This window comes from Salvia splendens, unplaced genomic scaffold (assembly GCF_004379255.2).
Source record: "Salvia splendens isolate huo1 unplaced genomic scaffold, SspV2 ctg343, whole genome shotgun sequence".
Lineage (NCBI taxonomy): Eukaryota > Viridiplantae > Streptophyta > Magnoliopsida > Lamiales > Lamiaceae > Salvia > Salvia splendens.
The window spans coordinates 5,990-19,073 of NW_024598986.1; the positions used below are offsets into that span (position 1 = coordinate 5,990).

At 36.6% G+C, this 13,084-nt stretch overlaps 3 protein-coding genes across 3 annotated transcripts; all 3 read right to left on the minus strand.

Moving 5' to 3' along the window:
• Window positions 1–2,113: 2,113 nt before the first annotated feature.
• On the minus strand, window positions 2,114–5,623 carry LOC121789813 (E3 ubiquitin-protein ligase RZF1-like). The gene is made up of 2 exons (XM_042188173.1): window positions 4,858–5,623; window positions 2,114–2,610 (listed from the first exon to the last, which is right to left on the minus strand). The coding sequence occupies exon 1, from the start codon at window positions 5,580–5,582 to the stop codon at window positions 4,860–4,862; it is 723 nt and encodes a 240-aa protein (XP_042044107.1). The 5' UTR covers window positions 5,583–5,623; the 3' UTR covers window positions 2,114–2,610; window positions 4,858–4,859.
• Window positions 5,624–7,618: 1,995 nt separating this feature from the next.
• Window positions 7,619–8,206, minus strand: LOC121789814. Its single transcript, XM_042188174.1, has one exon. It carries the CDS (start codon window positions 8,201–8,203, stop codon window positions 7,778–7,780), a length of 426 nt encoding a protein of 141 aa, XP_042044108.1. The 5' UTR covers window positions 8,204–8,206; the 3' UTR covers window positions 7,619–7,777.
• Window positions 8,207–9,278: 1,072 nt separating this feature from the next.
• Window positions 9,279–11,014, minus strand: LOC121789810 (AAA-ATPase At4g25835-like). Its single transcript, XM_042188171.1, has one exon. It carries the CDS (start codon window positions 10,846–10,848, stop codon window positions 9,364–9,366), a length of 1,485 nt encoding a protein of 494 aa, XP_042044105.1. The 5' UTR covers window positions 10,849–11,014; the 3' UTR covers window positions 9,279–9,363.
• Window positions 11,015–13,084: the final 2,070 nt, after the last annotated feature.

Sequence of the window (13,084 nt, forward strand, 5' to 3'; positions counted from 1 at the left end):
TGGACGAAGGGAGTATGAAAAAAAATATGAAAAAAAACCAGGCTATTCGAAGCCCTATTTTTAGATCATTTAGTCGAAGTATAGAATTAGGCTATATGATTTGTTCATTGAATTATAGAATTGATCAAAATCCAAATGATCAAAACTAATAGGGCAATCCTACAAAGATCTAAACTAAATTATTAAATTATAATTTTATTTTTAAATGAAAACTTATACTTACTGTATAAAATGGTAGTACTATATTATTTAAATGATAAAAATGGTTGAGACAAATATAATTTGAATCGCATCACTGGAAAAATAAATTAATTCATAAAAAAATTGTTTCATATAATATGATGATAAAAATAACACTCCCTATTTTCTTTAGCGTTGAGACATTTTTTTGGGAGACAGATGAATATTTAATGAGTTAAGCATAGTAATACTATTAGGCGGTGTTTGGTTTCCTAGATAAGTTAGTACCAAGATATAATATAGGATTGAGTTGTGAGATTATTTTAGTCGGAGTGGGTTAGCCATGACTAATTATTTCATGATTATCCCTCTAGGGTTCAGTTGTGTGATTGAATCTTATGAACCAGATACACTACATAAATCACCAAATAAAATCTTGCAAACCGAACACCTCCGTAAAGTAAAAGAGATGATAAAATAGATAAGTTCTGAGATAATAAATAGGAGAGTAAATAAAATAAGATAGAATAAAGTAAGAGAGATTGTGTTGGATTTTACCAAAAAAAGAGACTCGACTATAATGAGATAGTCGAAAAAATAAATATGAAAGTAAAAAAAATGGCAAACTCTATCGATTATATACGGCCAACTTACGGCAAACTCTATCGATGATATACATTATACAGCCAACGTTCACAAGTTTCAGGTATATGTTATAAACGGCTGAAAGTTATTGTTCTTATAATAAAATTACTTTAAAAAAAATTAATTGTTATAAATAAAAGTGATTATTTTCACAGTAGGCGAGTGCCCCTTTGGAAAATGGCACAACACTTGCAAATTCGTTGATTGCATAAAATAACATAGTTAACAAAATTTCCCATAAACTTGACTAAATAATCCTGCATTACAAATCAAATTATGAATAACAATAAATTGTTCATTTAACATCAAGGCTAGTTCTGTTGCCTCTGTTGGAATCATAGTCGCTTCCCAAGATTTAACAATTTAGAGCAGAGCACACAATAAGCCAAGCTCTAAATATCTAAGCACAAAATAACTGGATCACTTTATTTATTAGAAAGAAAAGAATATGATTAGTGTTGTAAAACGAAATCATATCCCCTAAACACTAATACGTACTACTAAGGTGAAAGAAAGCTCCCTTCATACTCAATTATATCATCAGTCGTGTTCGAGCTCTCATACATCTTAAAACGTCCGATCAATTTCCGAGCACGATAATCATACAAAATCACTTCGCTCGACTTACAACCAGTATTATAATTCATCCCAACTGGAATATAATCACTCCGAATATGCAAATCTCTAAGGACCACACAGTTATCATTCCTCCTAATAGGAATATCCGCAGACAAAGAACGAACGTAGTTCCACATTATTCACATTATTCCAAATAAGTTCACTTCCCAACTCATAAATCTCAATGATGTAATGCCAGAATTTGCAGACACGTATGAATCTCAAGAGGGATCGTACAGGAAGATGCAAGAGCATCTCGAACAGCACGTTTGGGATTAGTCTATATGTAGCCTATTTCTGTTAATTATATTTTTGTTAAAGATTGAGAGTTAATTTGATTTCCTTTTAGAATAGATTTATATTTCCAAGTCCGGACCTTGTGCACATATACGGTGATTTCATTTCCATTTAGATTGGATTTATATTTCCTTTTATATATATCACCCGATTTTGTTAAATCTTGCCTAAATTTTTTTCGCAAGCAACCAATGTGGCTGCAAATTACATAATACAGTAGTATAATCTTCATAGTATTAGACTAATTTAAAAGTATATTGCAAACTTTGAGGATACTATTACTATTAGTGATTAATATAACGCCTGCAAATTTGTTAATTGCATAAAATAACATAGTAGTTACCAAATTTTCACATAAACTTGAACTGATGTGTAAAACTAAACAATCCTGCATTACAAATTAAATTATGAATAACCATAAATTGTTCATTTAACATCATGTAGTATCAAGGCTAGTCCTCTTGCCTCTGTTGGAATAATAGTCTCTCCACAAGATTTAACAATTTAGAGCACACAAAAAGCCAAGCTCTACCGATCATATTATCAATTTTCTTCACCATCTCCGACTACAATATTAGCTCGGGAAACAAACAATCTTGAAAGGAAGGTAGGTTTTACAAAGAGGGATTTATGAAATGCAACTAATCCTTTGGCTGTTAATTACCAAACAAGTGTGATTTACAGAGTATATTTATCACACTTTCAAGAAGCTGAGAGCAGGGAGGGAACGCAAGGGAAGATTCACAGTTTTCTTTTTTGGGTTATTGAATGGAAGAGACACGGCCGATTTATGGCTAATTTACACTTCACTACACTCGTTACAGGTGACAACATGGCCTCGGCCCTTGATCTCCTGGGAATATACATAACCTGAAAACGTTACCACCAACGAATAAATGTTAGGCAGACAATCCAGCAAGACTGATATGAAGCTAAAAAAGAAAGCTAATAAATCTCAGTAGCAGAAAGAGTACTTGATTCCTTGGTCATTAATCACATTATAATTAAAGCGACCTCTTTCATTGAACGTCTAGTGAATTTTGTCATGCATGTACCTCCGCAATATTCAGTCCTCAAACAATAGTAAACCAGAAATAAGTGTTTTTGCATACATCTCTATTTGGATTCTAGAATGATAAGCCAGGTTAACATATTTAAGGTATGTAGCATGGCCGATTCTAATAGATAAGTGAGATGAAATGCGAAGCCTATCAGATTAGCTTAAGTATAGAACTAATGCACCACAACCCTAATTCTGCTTTTTGGGTAAGTTAGACAATCTGTCCTAGACCACCAAGCCATTACAACAATGGAATTTAAAAAAAGTACTAGTACATTTTACCATAGAAATAGTACAGAGCCTCCAAGGTAGAGTTTTCAACTACACATTTTATATGACCAGATAAAGTTTAGCATCACAACTCGCTATTATGGCAAAAATGTTATCTTTTTATCCCAAAAGACTAACTATCCAAACAGTTCATAATTTACAGCTATAAACATTAAACAGAATGCAAGACAAGTGGTCAAGGCAGTCAACAAGTTTGCAACCAATTGTGTCCAGCCAACATGTGCACGAAACAACACAAGCTCGCTGAATCAGCAACCTCAAAGATAACTTTCTCTGTGATAGGAATTGTACTGATAATAAACTAAGCAAAATTGTGTCACAGTGATTGTGTTATCGACCAATCTCTTAGAGAAGTGTGGATCTTTTCAAACAAATAGTTCTCAGCAACCACACCCACCCTCAAAAAAATTAGTTGTCACATATGAGAAAGGAGGGAGATGGAAAATGCATATATTAGATAAATCTGGATGATTTCAAGCGAAAGTACCAGACTTTAAAGAACACAAATTAAATCAAGTGAGCCCTAAGCTAAGGAGTTCTTAATGGAGGGAGATTCAGAGGAAAAAATTCATAGCGCAAAAGATGGTTACGGCATGATTCTTTCACCCTTAAGAAGCATACACTAAGGCTGTAAGCTAGAGGCTACCGTTTAAACCATATGGGTAAGTCAAGTCCTAAACCTTCATAAAAATCATAGTACTATTTTAGATGCCACCATGCATGCTCTCCACCAAATGACAGAGAACCAATTGTTGCAGTAGAGCCAACAAATCGGGTATAAAGGTAAGTGTTGACAGTTTATGCATAAATGTGAGTACTTTTACAAGAAACATCATGATTTTACTAAATGAGTGTAAGCTTATATACAATCTTAATCAAACTGAGGTTAAAAACCAATTGCAGATAATTAACGAGCACCTACAACAGTACCATAGAGTTCATTTCCGCTGCATTTCCAATATATGATCATTCACTAATCATTAATTGCTCATCTATATTGATCGTTTACAATGTTTAAGGAAAAGACTTATTTTTGTGAGGTGAAAAGAATATTGAATTACAGACGTGAGGTGAAAGAATATTGAATTACAGACTAAGTGCAAGCAATCTATACTTCCATCTTTCCATTTACCACGCTAAATTATTTGTTCAACGCAGCTTTCAGAAAACTAGTTCTTGGGCAATTATGTAACAGCATATTCAATGTCTTGAATGTAGCCTAATCACTTATAAACTATGAAAATCCAAAGAAAAAAGTAGCTTTCTAGCAACACACCTTCTGACACCATTAAACTTACCAAAACCTTGTTCTATGCTTATTCAGTAGCACAAAAACATTTAGGTGAAGCGAACGGAAGTTCATCAAACACATTGTATTAACTATTAACACTAAAATAAGTAAAATTTTGAACTTTAAGAAACAGAAGTTCTTCAAAAGAACTAGTATTAATAACAAACAAAGCACAAAGCAACAAACTTTATTTTTTTTAAATGGCAACTTAGGTAACCAGCACATATAGTCCAAAAGCAAGAACAAGAAATAGCATTCCATACAATCAGTACATGCTTACAGCCTCTAGAATCATGCTGCACACTGATGTCAATCTTTAAAAAGTGAATTCCTTTGAGCTTTAATATTCAAGAACTGTTTTTTAAGCATCAAATTGGTCAAAACTAAAACATTTCACAATTCATCCGATTAGAGCTAGTAACCAAATTCATCCGATTCAACTCCAAAACAAAAGAAAGCAGTAACCAAATTGTACCTCTAATTTATGGCGTAACAATACAAAATCCAATTAGAACTCCCCACCAAAACCTCAGCTTCGAGCAAATGCATCAGCATCGTCAGTTCCTCCCCACCTCCGCCTCCGCCTCCACCTCTCTCCTCCGCCTGCCACCTCGGCCAGCTCGACACGGTTTCCACACTGTTTTCCCTCTCCAAAACCCCATCCCCTCTCTCCACCTCCCCGATCTGCGTCGGAGAAAACAAGTTCCCCTCGCTCCCACTCCCAACATTACTCTCATCATTATTCCACCGATGCCTCCTCGCTATGTGCCTCAGCGTGTCCCTAAACCCGTACAAATCCGCCTCATCATCCACCAATTCCTCAATCCTGACCGATCCCACAAACCCCTCCGCCGCCCGCTCCTCCACCGCGGGCAGCTTGTAGCGGCAAACGGGGCACGAATTGTTGATCTGGAGCCAGGGAACGATGCAATCGGGATGGTAATTGTGGCTGCAAGGCATGACCTTGGCGACGGAGTCGACAAGGAAGGGGTCTTTGCAGACGGGGCAAAGGAGGGAGGCGTCGGTGACGGTGAATTCCTTGAGGGAGTCGATGGAGGATTTGGGGGCGGGGTCGGATCGGGGGTCGGCGGCGGCAGAAGTGAGGTGGTGGATGAGGCGGTGGAGGTAGGGGCTGTTGAGGAGGAAGTTGTCGTCGGGAGGGGGAGGGGGGGCGTCGTCGGTGTCGATGTCCATGTCCATCTGCTCGAGGGAGTCGCGGTGGCAGTGGGGGCAGAGGAGGGCGTTGGGGGTGGGGAGGGGGGGAGGCCGATGCTCATGTCGCAGGAGTGGCACCAGTAGGCCGGGTGGTAGAAGAGGCGGGGGACGACGGTGGAGGGGGAGGCGGACATGATTGCGGTGGTAGGGATAGGGATAGGGATAGGGATTGGATTGGGGGTTGGGAGTTTGGTTTTGGGGAAGAGAGGAGAAATGGGGTTAGCTTAGGCCTTACGTTTCGTCACGCTCCGTAGGGGAGACGTCGATGTTAACTTTCAACATTAACACTTTTATTAATTATGTAATAATGAACTAATTAATTATCACTACATCGTGACTCGTTTATTTAAATACTCATTCTGGATTTTATGAAAATCTAAATATTTGAGTTGGGAAATGAATGGAAGGCGAACTTCATTTTCATACTCATATTTTATTGTTCCATTATTTATGTTTCAAAATCTATATAAGTTGTTGAAATGTACGCAGATCTACTTACTTAAAAGCAAAATGTGACTCTTTTTATTGGATGGGCTGTAATGTCAAAACGTGACACTTATTATGAGATGGAAGTAAATATAAGTTAGTAAAATATGAATATTGTGTTTATACATTATTTTCTTTATTTCAAGCTACTTAGAACATTTCTTTTCAATATAGTAAAACTTAAGAAATTGATGTTAATGGTTAAATAAAAAGAAAATTTGTTTATGTAACTACAACAAAAAAAATCGGGTAAGAATATTTTTTAGAGTGATAATAAACAATCAAATTTTGAACAACTAAATAAGGTTATATTAGTAATTTGATGTATTAATTATATACTAAAATAATAAATATAGTTGGTGGACAAGTTAAAAAGACTTGATTAGCCTTTAGCCTCATTTTCATTTTTTTTTATATTTAAATTGTCTTTCTATTGCTTTTCATATTTGAATTAAAGTATACATTAATTACATTTTTATGATTCCAAAAAAAATTTATACACAAATCATTAATATATGACCACAATATTATGCACGTTCTATGTACTATATGTGCGTCTATATGTTTTAATTAAATGCATAAATAAACTTATTTTTTTTTCAAGTAAATCAGTTTTTGGTAGTACAAAATTTGGTCACATATATTTATTATATTTTTTAATGCTATTAAGGACGCAAATTTATGTGTCTAATTATACTATTAACACTTCATAAAGTGTCCTCATTGTTAGTGTCCCAACTAAAATTTGGGGACACAAATAAAAAGCGTCCTAAAAAGCAAAAGTTTAAAATAATTTGTCTTCAACTTAGAGACACTTTCTTTTGCATCCTAAATTATGGTTATTTTTAAAATTTTCCAAACGCTAGTAATTGCATCTCAATTTTCGTGTTCCTAAAAGATGAGTTTTTTTTAGTGTGTCAATAAAACAGTTTTTGTTTAGAAATGAAATTGTATAAGTAGTTTGGAGTAGTTTTTATATGAAATATAAGTGAAACAAAGTATTGGTATAATATATAAGAGATAATTATAAAATATAGTAAAAAATAAATGAGACATATAAATAAGTACAGATCAGATGGAAATAAAAAAGAATGAGACTAAATTGATTAAATGTTGAAATGGAGATATGAAATGATTGAATGTACATATTAGTTTAAAGAGTGTTTAAGTTTCTTTGATATTTTTCAAGATAGTAATATGTCAATTTGAGATATAAAAACGTACTCTCATTTTAATAATAAACGAAACAAATGGTGCTATGAAATACTAAGTCGTATTTTGTAAGTTAATCAAATGGAATTGTAACCTATATTTGGGCTTTAGGGTGAAGTCTTTCGTTCTTTAGCTTTTCGATTATTTGACTCTTGTTTTCACCAATACACGAGTCAAGAACAAAAAACAAGAAAAGGTTGAATCAATAAAGTAACAACATCGAATTTTGAGATTTGGTATTACATTAAAATTCCAAGGAATCTCTCAGTCGTGCGTTTACTTTTTTAATATTCTATTCGATTGGATATATACATAAGTCTTACTTACACCAATTCGTACATTTATAAAACCAAAAAACATTAAAATTCCAAAGGAAAATAACTACCATAACCATACAACAGAAACACACATTTGCCAGAAGAAAAACACAAAAACAAAAACAAAAACAAAAACAAAGCAACACATTGAAATATGAAACATAATCAATTAGGCTTAGCAATCTTGGAGGCCTCGAGATCGGCGGCCTTCTTGAGGAGATTCCTGTCGCCCTCCTCGAGCGCCATCTGAATAGGGTTGGAGCCGAGGCCGTCGGCGATGGCCAGCAGTATGTTCCTGATCTCGTCCCTGAACTCCTTCTGGTCCACCGTCCCGCTGTTGTCGCAGTCGAACCTCGCGAAGATGGAGTCGTACAGCTTCGTCACATCCTCAGGCGGCATCGCCACATCCACCCCGAAGTCCGTGTCCACCAGCCGCGTCGACTCGAACGCGTGCCGCAGCTCCGACCGCGACAGCACGCCGTCCTGGTTCAGGTCCAGCGCCGCGAACGCCTCGTCCACGCCCTTCACGAAATGCTCCTCGTCGTTCACGAACGACCGCACTGTCGTCCCGTCGATCATCACCACCCCCATCTCTCCTTTGCTTTTTGGTTTGTATTTGAGTTTGATCTCTGATTAATTTCGTTTCTTTGTAGAGAATGGGTTGGGTGAAAAGGAGGCCATGTTGAATTTGGACCGTCGGATAGGTGGAGTTCTATGCATAGATTTCGGCCACGTGGCTCACTGGGTTATTCAAATTACTACCACTACTATTATTATATGGGGGCATCGAATAAATCGTGCTCTAATTAGTGGTGTGAGAATATTATTCTATTTTCGGTGCTTTTGTTGGCCGTTCCTTTGTCTATTTGATAGGATAATAGTCAACCCATACTTACCTCATGCTTCATTAAATATATAATGTATGCTTTTAAAGTAATAAGAGTAGTATATAGTATTTATAATAGAATGTTAATTTGTTCTTTCATGACATTCAAACGCTAGATTCTCACGTGTCAATAATGAGGTGAAAGATTTAATCTATACCTTTATTATTTACCCTAGTAAAAAAAATAACATATGCATAAAGTAATAATCAAACTATAGTTTTCCAATTTTGACTATACATGAGTAGTATAAGATTCATAAGAGGCCCACCTTTTTTACTCCAACTAATTATATTTTTTATGCGTATTTTTTAATTTTCCTATATTACTCCTTAAAATTAATTTTTAATTTAGAAATATATCAATGATTTATTTTGCCTAAATGAGGTAATATAACTATTTTTTAAAATGTAATATCAATTTTACCAGACAAAAAATATTATTTATTTTACTATATTACTCCTTAAAATTAATTTTTAATTTTAGAAATATCAATGATTTATTGTGCCTAAATGAGGTAATATAACTATTTTTTAAAATGTAATATCAATTTTACCAGACAAAAAATATTATAAGTAAAGGAATTAAGTTACGAATTAATTTCAACAAAATATACATTTTAAACTTTACTTAATTAAGTAAAACGAATCAAGTTCAATATTGCAGAATAAGTACTTTAGATGCAGAGTAAGATGCAAATAAATGAACAATAGAGTGGGGAATTTTTTTTGGTAATAAAAGCGGGCAACATCCGAACGAGACTACATACTACTGATCAGAGATTGGGGAATTTGATTTCATGTAAAATAGAATTCTCAAAATAACTGCCGATGCAAGAATTGCTACAACTCATGTTACTTCATTTAATTAACCCCCTCTTCTTCCAGAATCAGATTTATTGAATGATTTGAGTCTAACAAGGAAAATCCCCTTACTCTCCCAATTACAACTACCCCTATAAATATGATCCTTCCTTTTCTTCCCATCAAACTTCTCCGCCCATTCACATAGCCCCGGCTGTGTCCTTGACACGTCATCGCAGCCTTCCACAACATCCACATCAGCACCCCAAATCTTAGCCTGCATGGCCGCGAGAACAGCCTTGACCGCCACGTCAGCATCCCTCCTATTCCTCAGCATTATCTCCCCAACCTGAGCTGGCGTGAGGGACCCACCACCCTCCACGCACTTCTCCACATCATCAAACAGCGCGTGCGACTCCAGCCCCAGGTAGTTCCTCGCCAGCTCCCTCACGGCATGCATCCCGCACGTGCCGAGGCTCACGTGCACGTCCATGCGCCCGCGCCTGAGCAGCGCCGGATCCACCGCGCCGCGGTCGTTCGTCGTGAACACGATCACCCTCTCCTCCCCGCAGCACGACCACAGCCCGTCCGTGAAGTTCAGCAGCCCCGACAGCGTCACGCGCCGCGCGTCGTCTACATCCTCGCCGCTGCCTTTCCTCGCCGCCGCTCTATCTCCGGTTAGATCTATCGAGCAATCAATATTCTCGATAACGATAATCGAACGGTTCGTAGTTTGGATGAGTAGCGCCCTGAGCTCGGAATTGTCCTTCACCTTGCTGAGATCGAGATCGTACACGTCGTAGCGGAGAAAATTCGCCATGGCGGCGATGAGACTGGATTTCCCGGCACCGGGAGGTCCGTACAGTAAATAACCCCGTTTCCATGCACGGCCGATTCTCTTATAAAACTCTCCGCTGTCAGCAAACGCCGTCAAGTCCTCCACCAGCTGCTTCTTCATCTCCGGCTCCAGCGCCAGCGTTTCAAACGTGGAGGGGTGGCGGAACGACACCGACGACCATCCCGAATCCAATGCGCCGCCTGCGTTGTTGGTGAAGAGGCGGCGGTCGAGCAGCACGCGCTCGAACTCCGCCGCACGCGCCGCCACATGGTCCAAATATGGGGCGATGATCGCAAGCCTGGAGTGCTTGGGGAGCCTGAGCGTGAAGGTGCGCCTTTCCTCGTCCGAATCTTCGACGGTGTCGACGTGGTGGGTCCAGGAGAGGCGGTGGCCGAGGAAGGAGTCGACGGCGGTGTGGTCGGGGGCGACGGAGTAGGAGATTCGGGTGGAGGATTTGGAGCGGGAGAGGGAGAGGCGGGTGGAGGCGGGGTTGATGGAGTTGAGGTAGAGGGTGGCTTGGCGGTAGAGCTCGTTGACGTCGACGCCACCGAGGCCGGTGAATTCGGGGATGTCGAAGGAGGAGTGAGGGCTGAGGAGGTCTTGGAGGGAGTCGGAGAGGCAATGCAGCCATGCAAGGAGTTGAGTTGGGAGAATGTTTTGGATCAGTGTCAGAAGCCCTAATAGAGACCATATTTGAGATAATATTTCCATGACAATGTTTGTTCAGTTAATGTAGCTACCATGTGTTAATGATATTAAAGATCTTGATAGAAGAAGACAAGAAGATGTCTATAAATGTAAGCACACACACATATTAATTAGGGTTTTGAAAAGTTGATGCTTTGATGGGTGAGGAAATAAGCTGTAAAGAGGAGTACTATATATATGTATATAAAGCTAAAGATGGATTGATAAGACCAATGTTCTTGCTTTTGCTTTCACTGTTGTTGATTTTGGAGCATCCATATATTTATCCATATATTTCTCTAGTAAATCAATAAATTTATGTGTGTATGTTGTCCGACTGCGCGTTAGTCAGTATTGAATTAACAAAATAAAATTTTTTGAGTAAGATTATAATTTATAGGTGTTTGAATTTGGAAATGTTTCATTTTTTATGGAACAATATTCGATATAGGAGTATAATACTATATTGACCTTCTAAGCTAGAATAAATACATTACTAATAGAAGTTAGTGGGTTTGAGTTAGTCAAGCAGTAGATAGAAAGGTATTGTCCGAAGACGAAGGTTTTGGGTTCTAGACCATCGTGACACAGCCTTTAAATTTATACTTCTTCCGTCGCATAAAAATAAACTCAATTTCTTTTTTTATCCGTCCTATAGAAAAGTCTCATTCTCTTTTACTTGATCATTTATGGATCACACCACCCACTATACTATTTCAACTACCTTTTCTCATACTTTTACTTGACCAATTACATATTAAAACTTGTGTCATTCCAAATGACCTATTTTTATGGGATAGAGGAAGTATTCATTTGCCCTAAAAAAAGAATACGAATAGATGTTAAATCAATAGCATTGCTTTGCTTTATGCCTACCTTTATCTATAATTTGTTCTTCAAATGTTGAAACTTTTTATGCATGATTATTCTTTAGTAGTTGGAGTAATTTACTATTATGACTCATTAGATCAGGTTGAGCAAGGTTTGATTATGTTGCTGGATTTCTATACGCAGTCCTATTTATTTAGAGTTATATAGTGATGCGATGCAAGCTAGAGCTTATTAAAAAGTGACACATACTATTCATCTCCTTTCAAAATATCACTCCATTACTCATAACTTTATAAAAGTTGTTACTCCTATATTTTCTTATCCAAATCTATGAGACCCCAATTGCCCTTTCAATCTTTAAAAAATCACTTTTTATAAGTCTCTTTTATTACAGGCCCCTCTTTTTAGGGCGTCAGCATGTTTGGTAAAGCATAATTTATGAGAATCAACAAACAATGACAAAAGGAAAATGCCAAATAAATTGACTTCACATGGAAAGCCCATAACTGATTATATGTAATCCAACTCATTTTATTTTTGGAGCTGCGGCTTTTCAATCCACTCCCTATAAATAGTGGAAATTGGATTTTTCTTTGTTTTGAGCTATAGATCTTAATAATTTATTATAATTAAATTCATTTGGGATCGATGCTTTCTTTGTGGTATATGGAGTATTATATATGCACGTACACTTTTAAGAACTCTTTGTGGTAGATAAATGCATACCTTTTGTGGTATAGGAACTAAACAAACAAAGGCCAACAAAAATGAAACTTAATTCGTTTTGAGCATACCAGCAGTTTAGAGTGATAGTAGTATAATACTATTAATAAAAAAATTAAAATTATATTTAAATGATAGTATAATCAAGTAAGTTCAAATTTAATTAGTTCATCAAAATAAATACTAATAGACCAATTTAAATATTTTTATCAATCTTTATCCTCACTCAAAAGTAAACATTGCTCTGATGATTGCTATATTTATTTTATAGTACTATATTTTTTTAAATATCTTTTGTCATTTAGTTGATTTGTATAATCATCAAGTTTTGTTGCTTTGGGTAGAGATTGGTTCATGGTGGGTCACAGTTAAATATGCGGCATGTCTCCACTGGGTTGCATAAATTTCAAAATTCAATAATAATGCGATAACGTTGCCAGAATACTAGCTTTTGCCACGATTATAAGTATAACAACTTTTCCATATAGTTGCATAAAATGTGGTTTTGAATATAAATTGCATTATTGCAATATAGTTTCACATAAAAGAAACACATTTTGTTAGGTATAAACTTTTATAGGAGTATTTGAAAGCACTAACTTTTAGTATAATAGGGGTATAATCATATAAATCCTAGAAATACTTATGTGAATATGATCTTTAGTGTGCTTGATGGATCCGCGAATTTCTGATGTTTGTAAATGCT

Excerpts from the sequence above, each read along its gene's own strand:
- LOC121789813 (XM_042188173.1), bottom strand. The coding sequence starts at position 5,582 with ATGGACATGGACATCGACACCGACGACGCCCCCCCTCCCCCTCCCGAC.
- LOC121789814 (XM_042188174.1), bottom strand. The coding sequence starts at position 8,203 with ATGGGGGTGGTGATGATCGACGGGACGACAGTGCGGTCGTTCGTGAAC.
- LOC121789810 (XM_042188171.1), bottom strand. The coding sequence starts at position 10,848 with ATGGAAATATTATCTCAAATATGGTCTCTATTAGGGCTTCTGACACTG.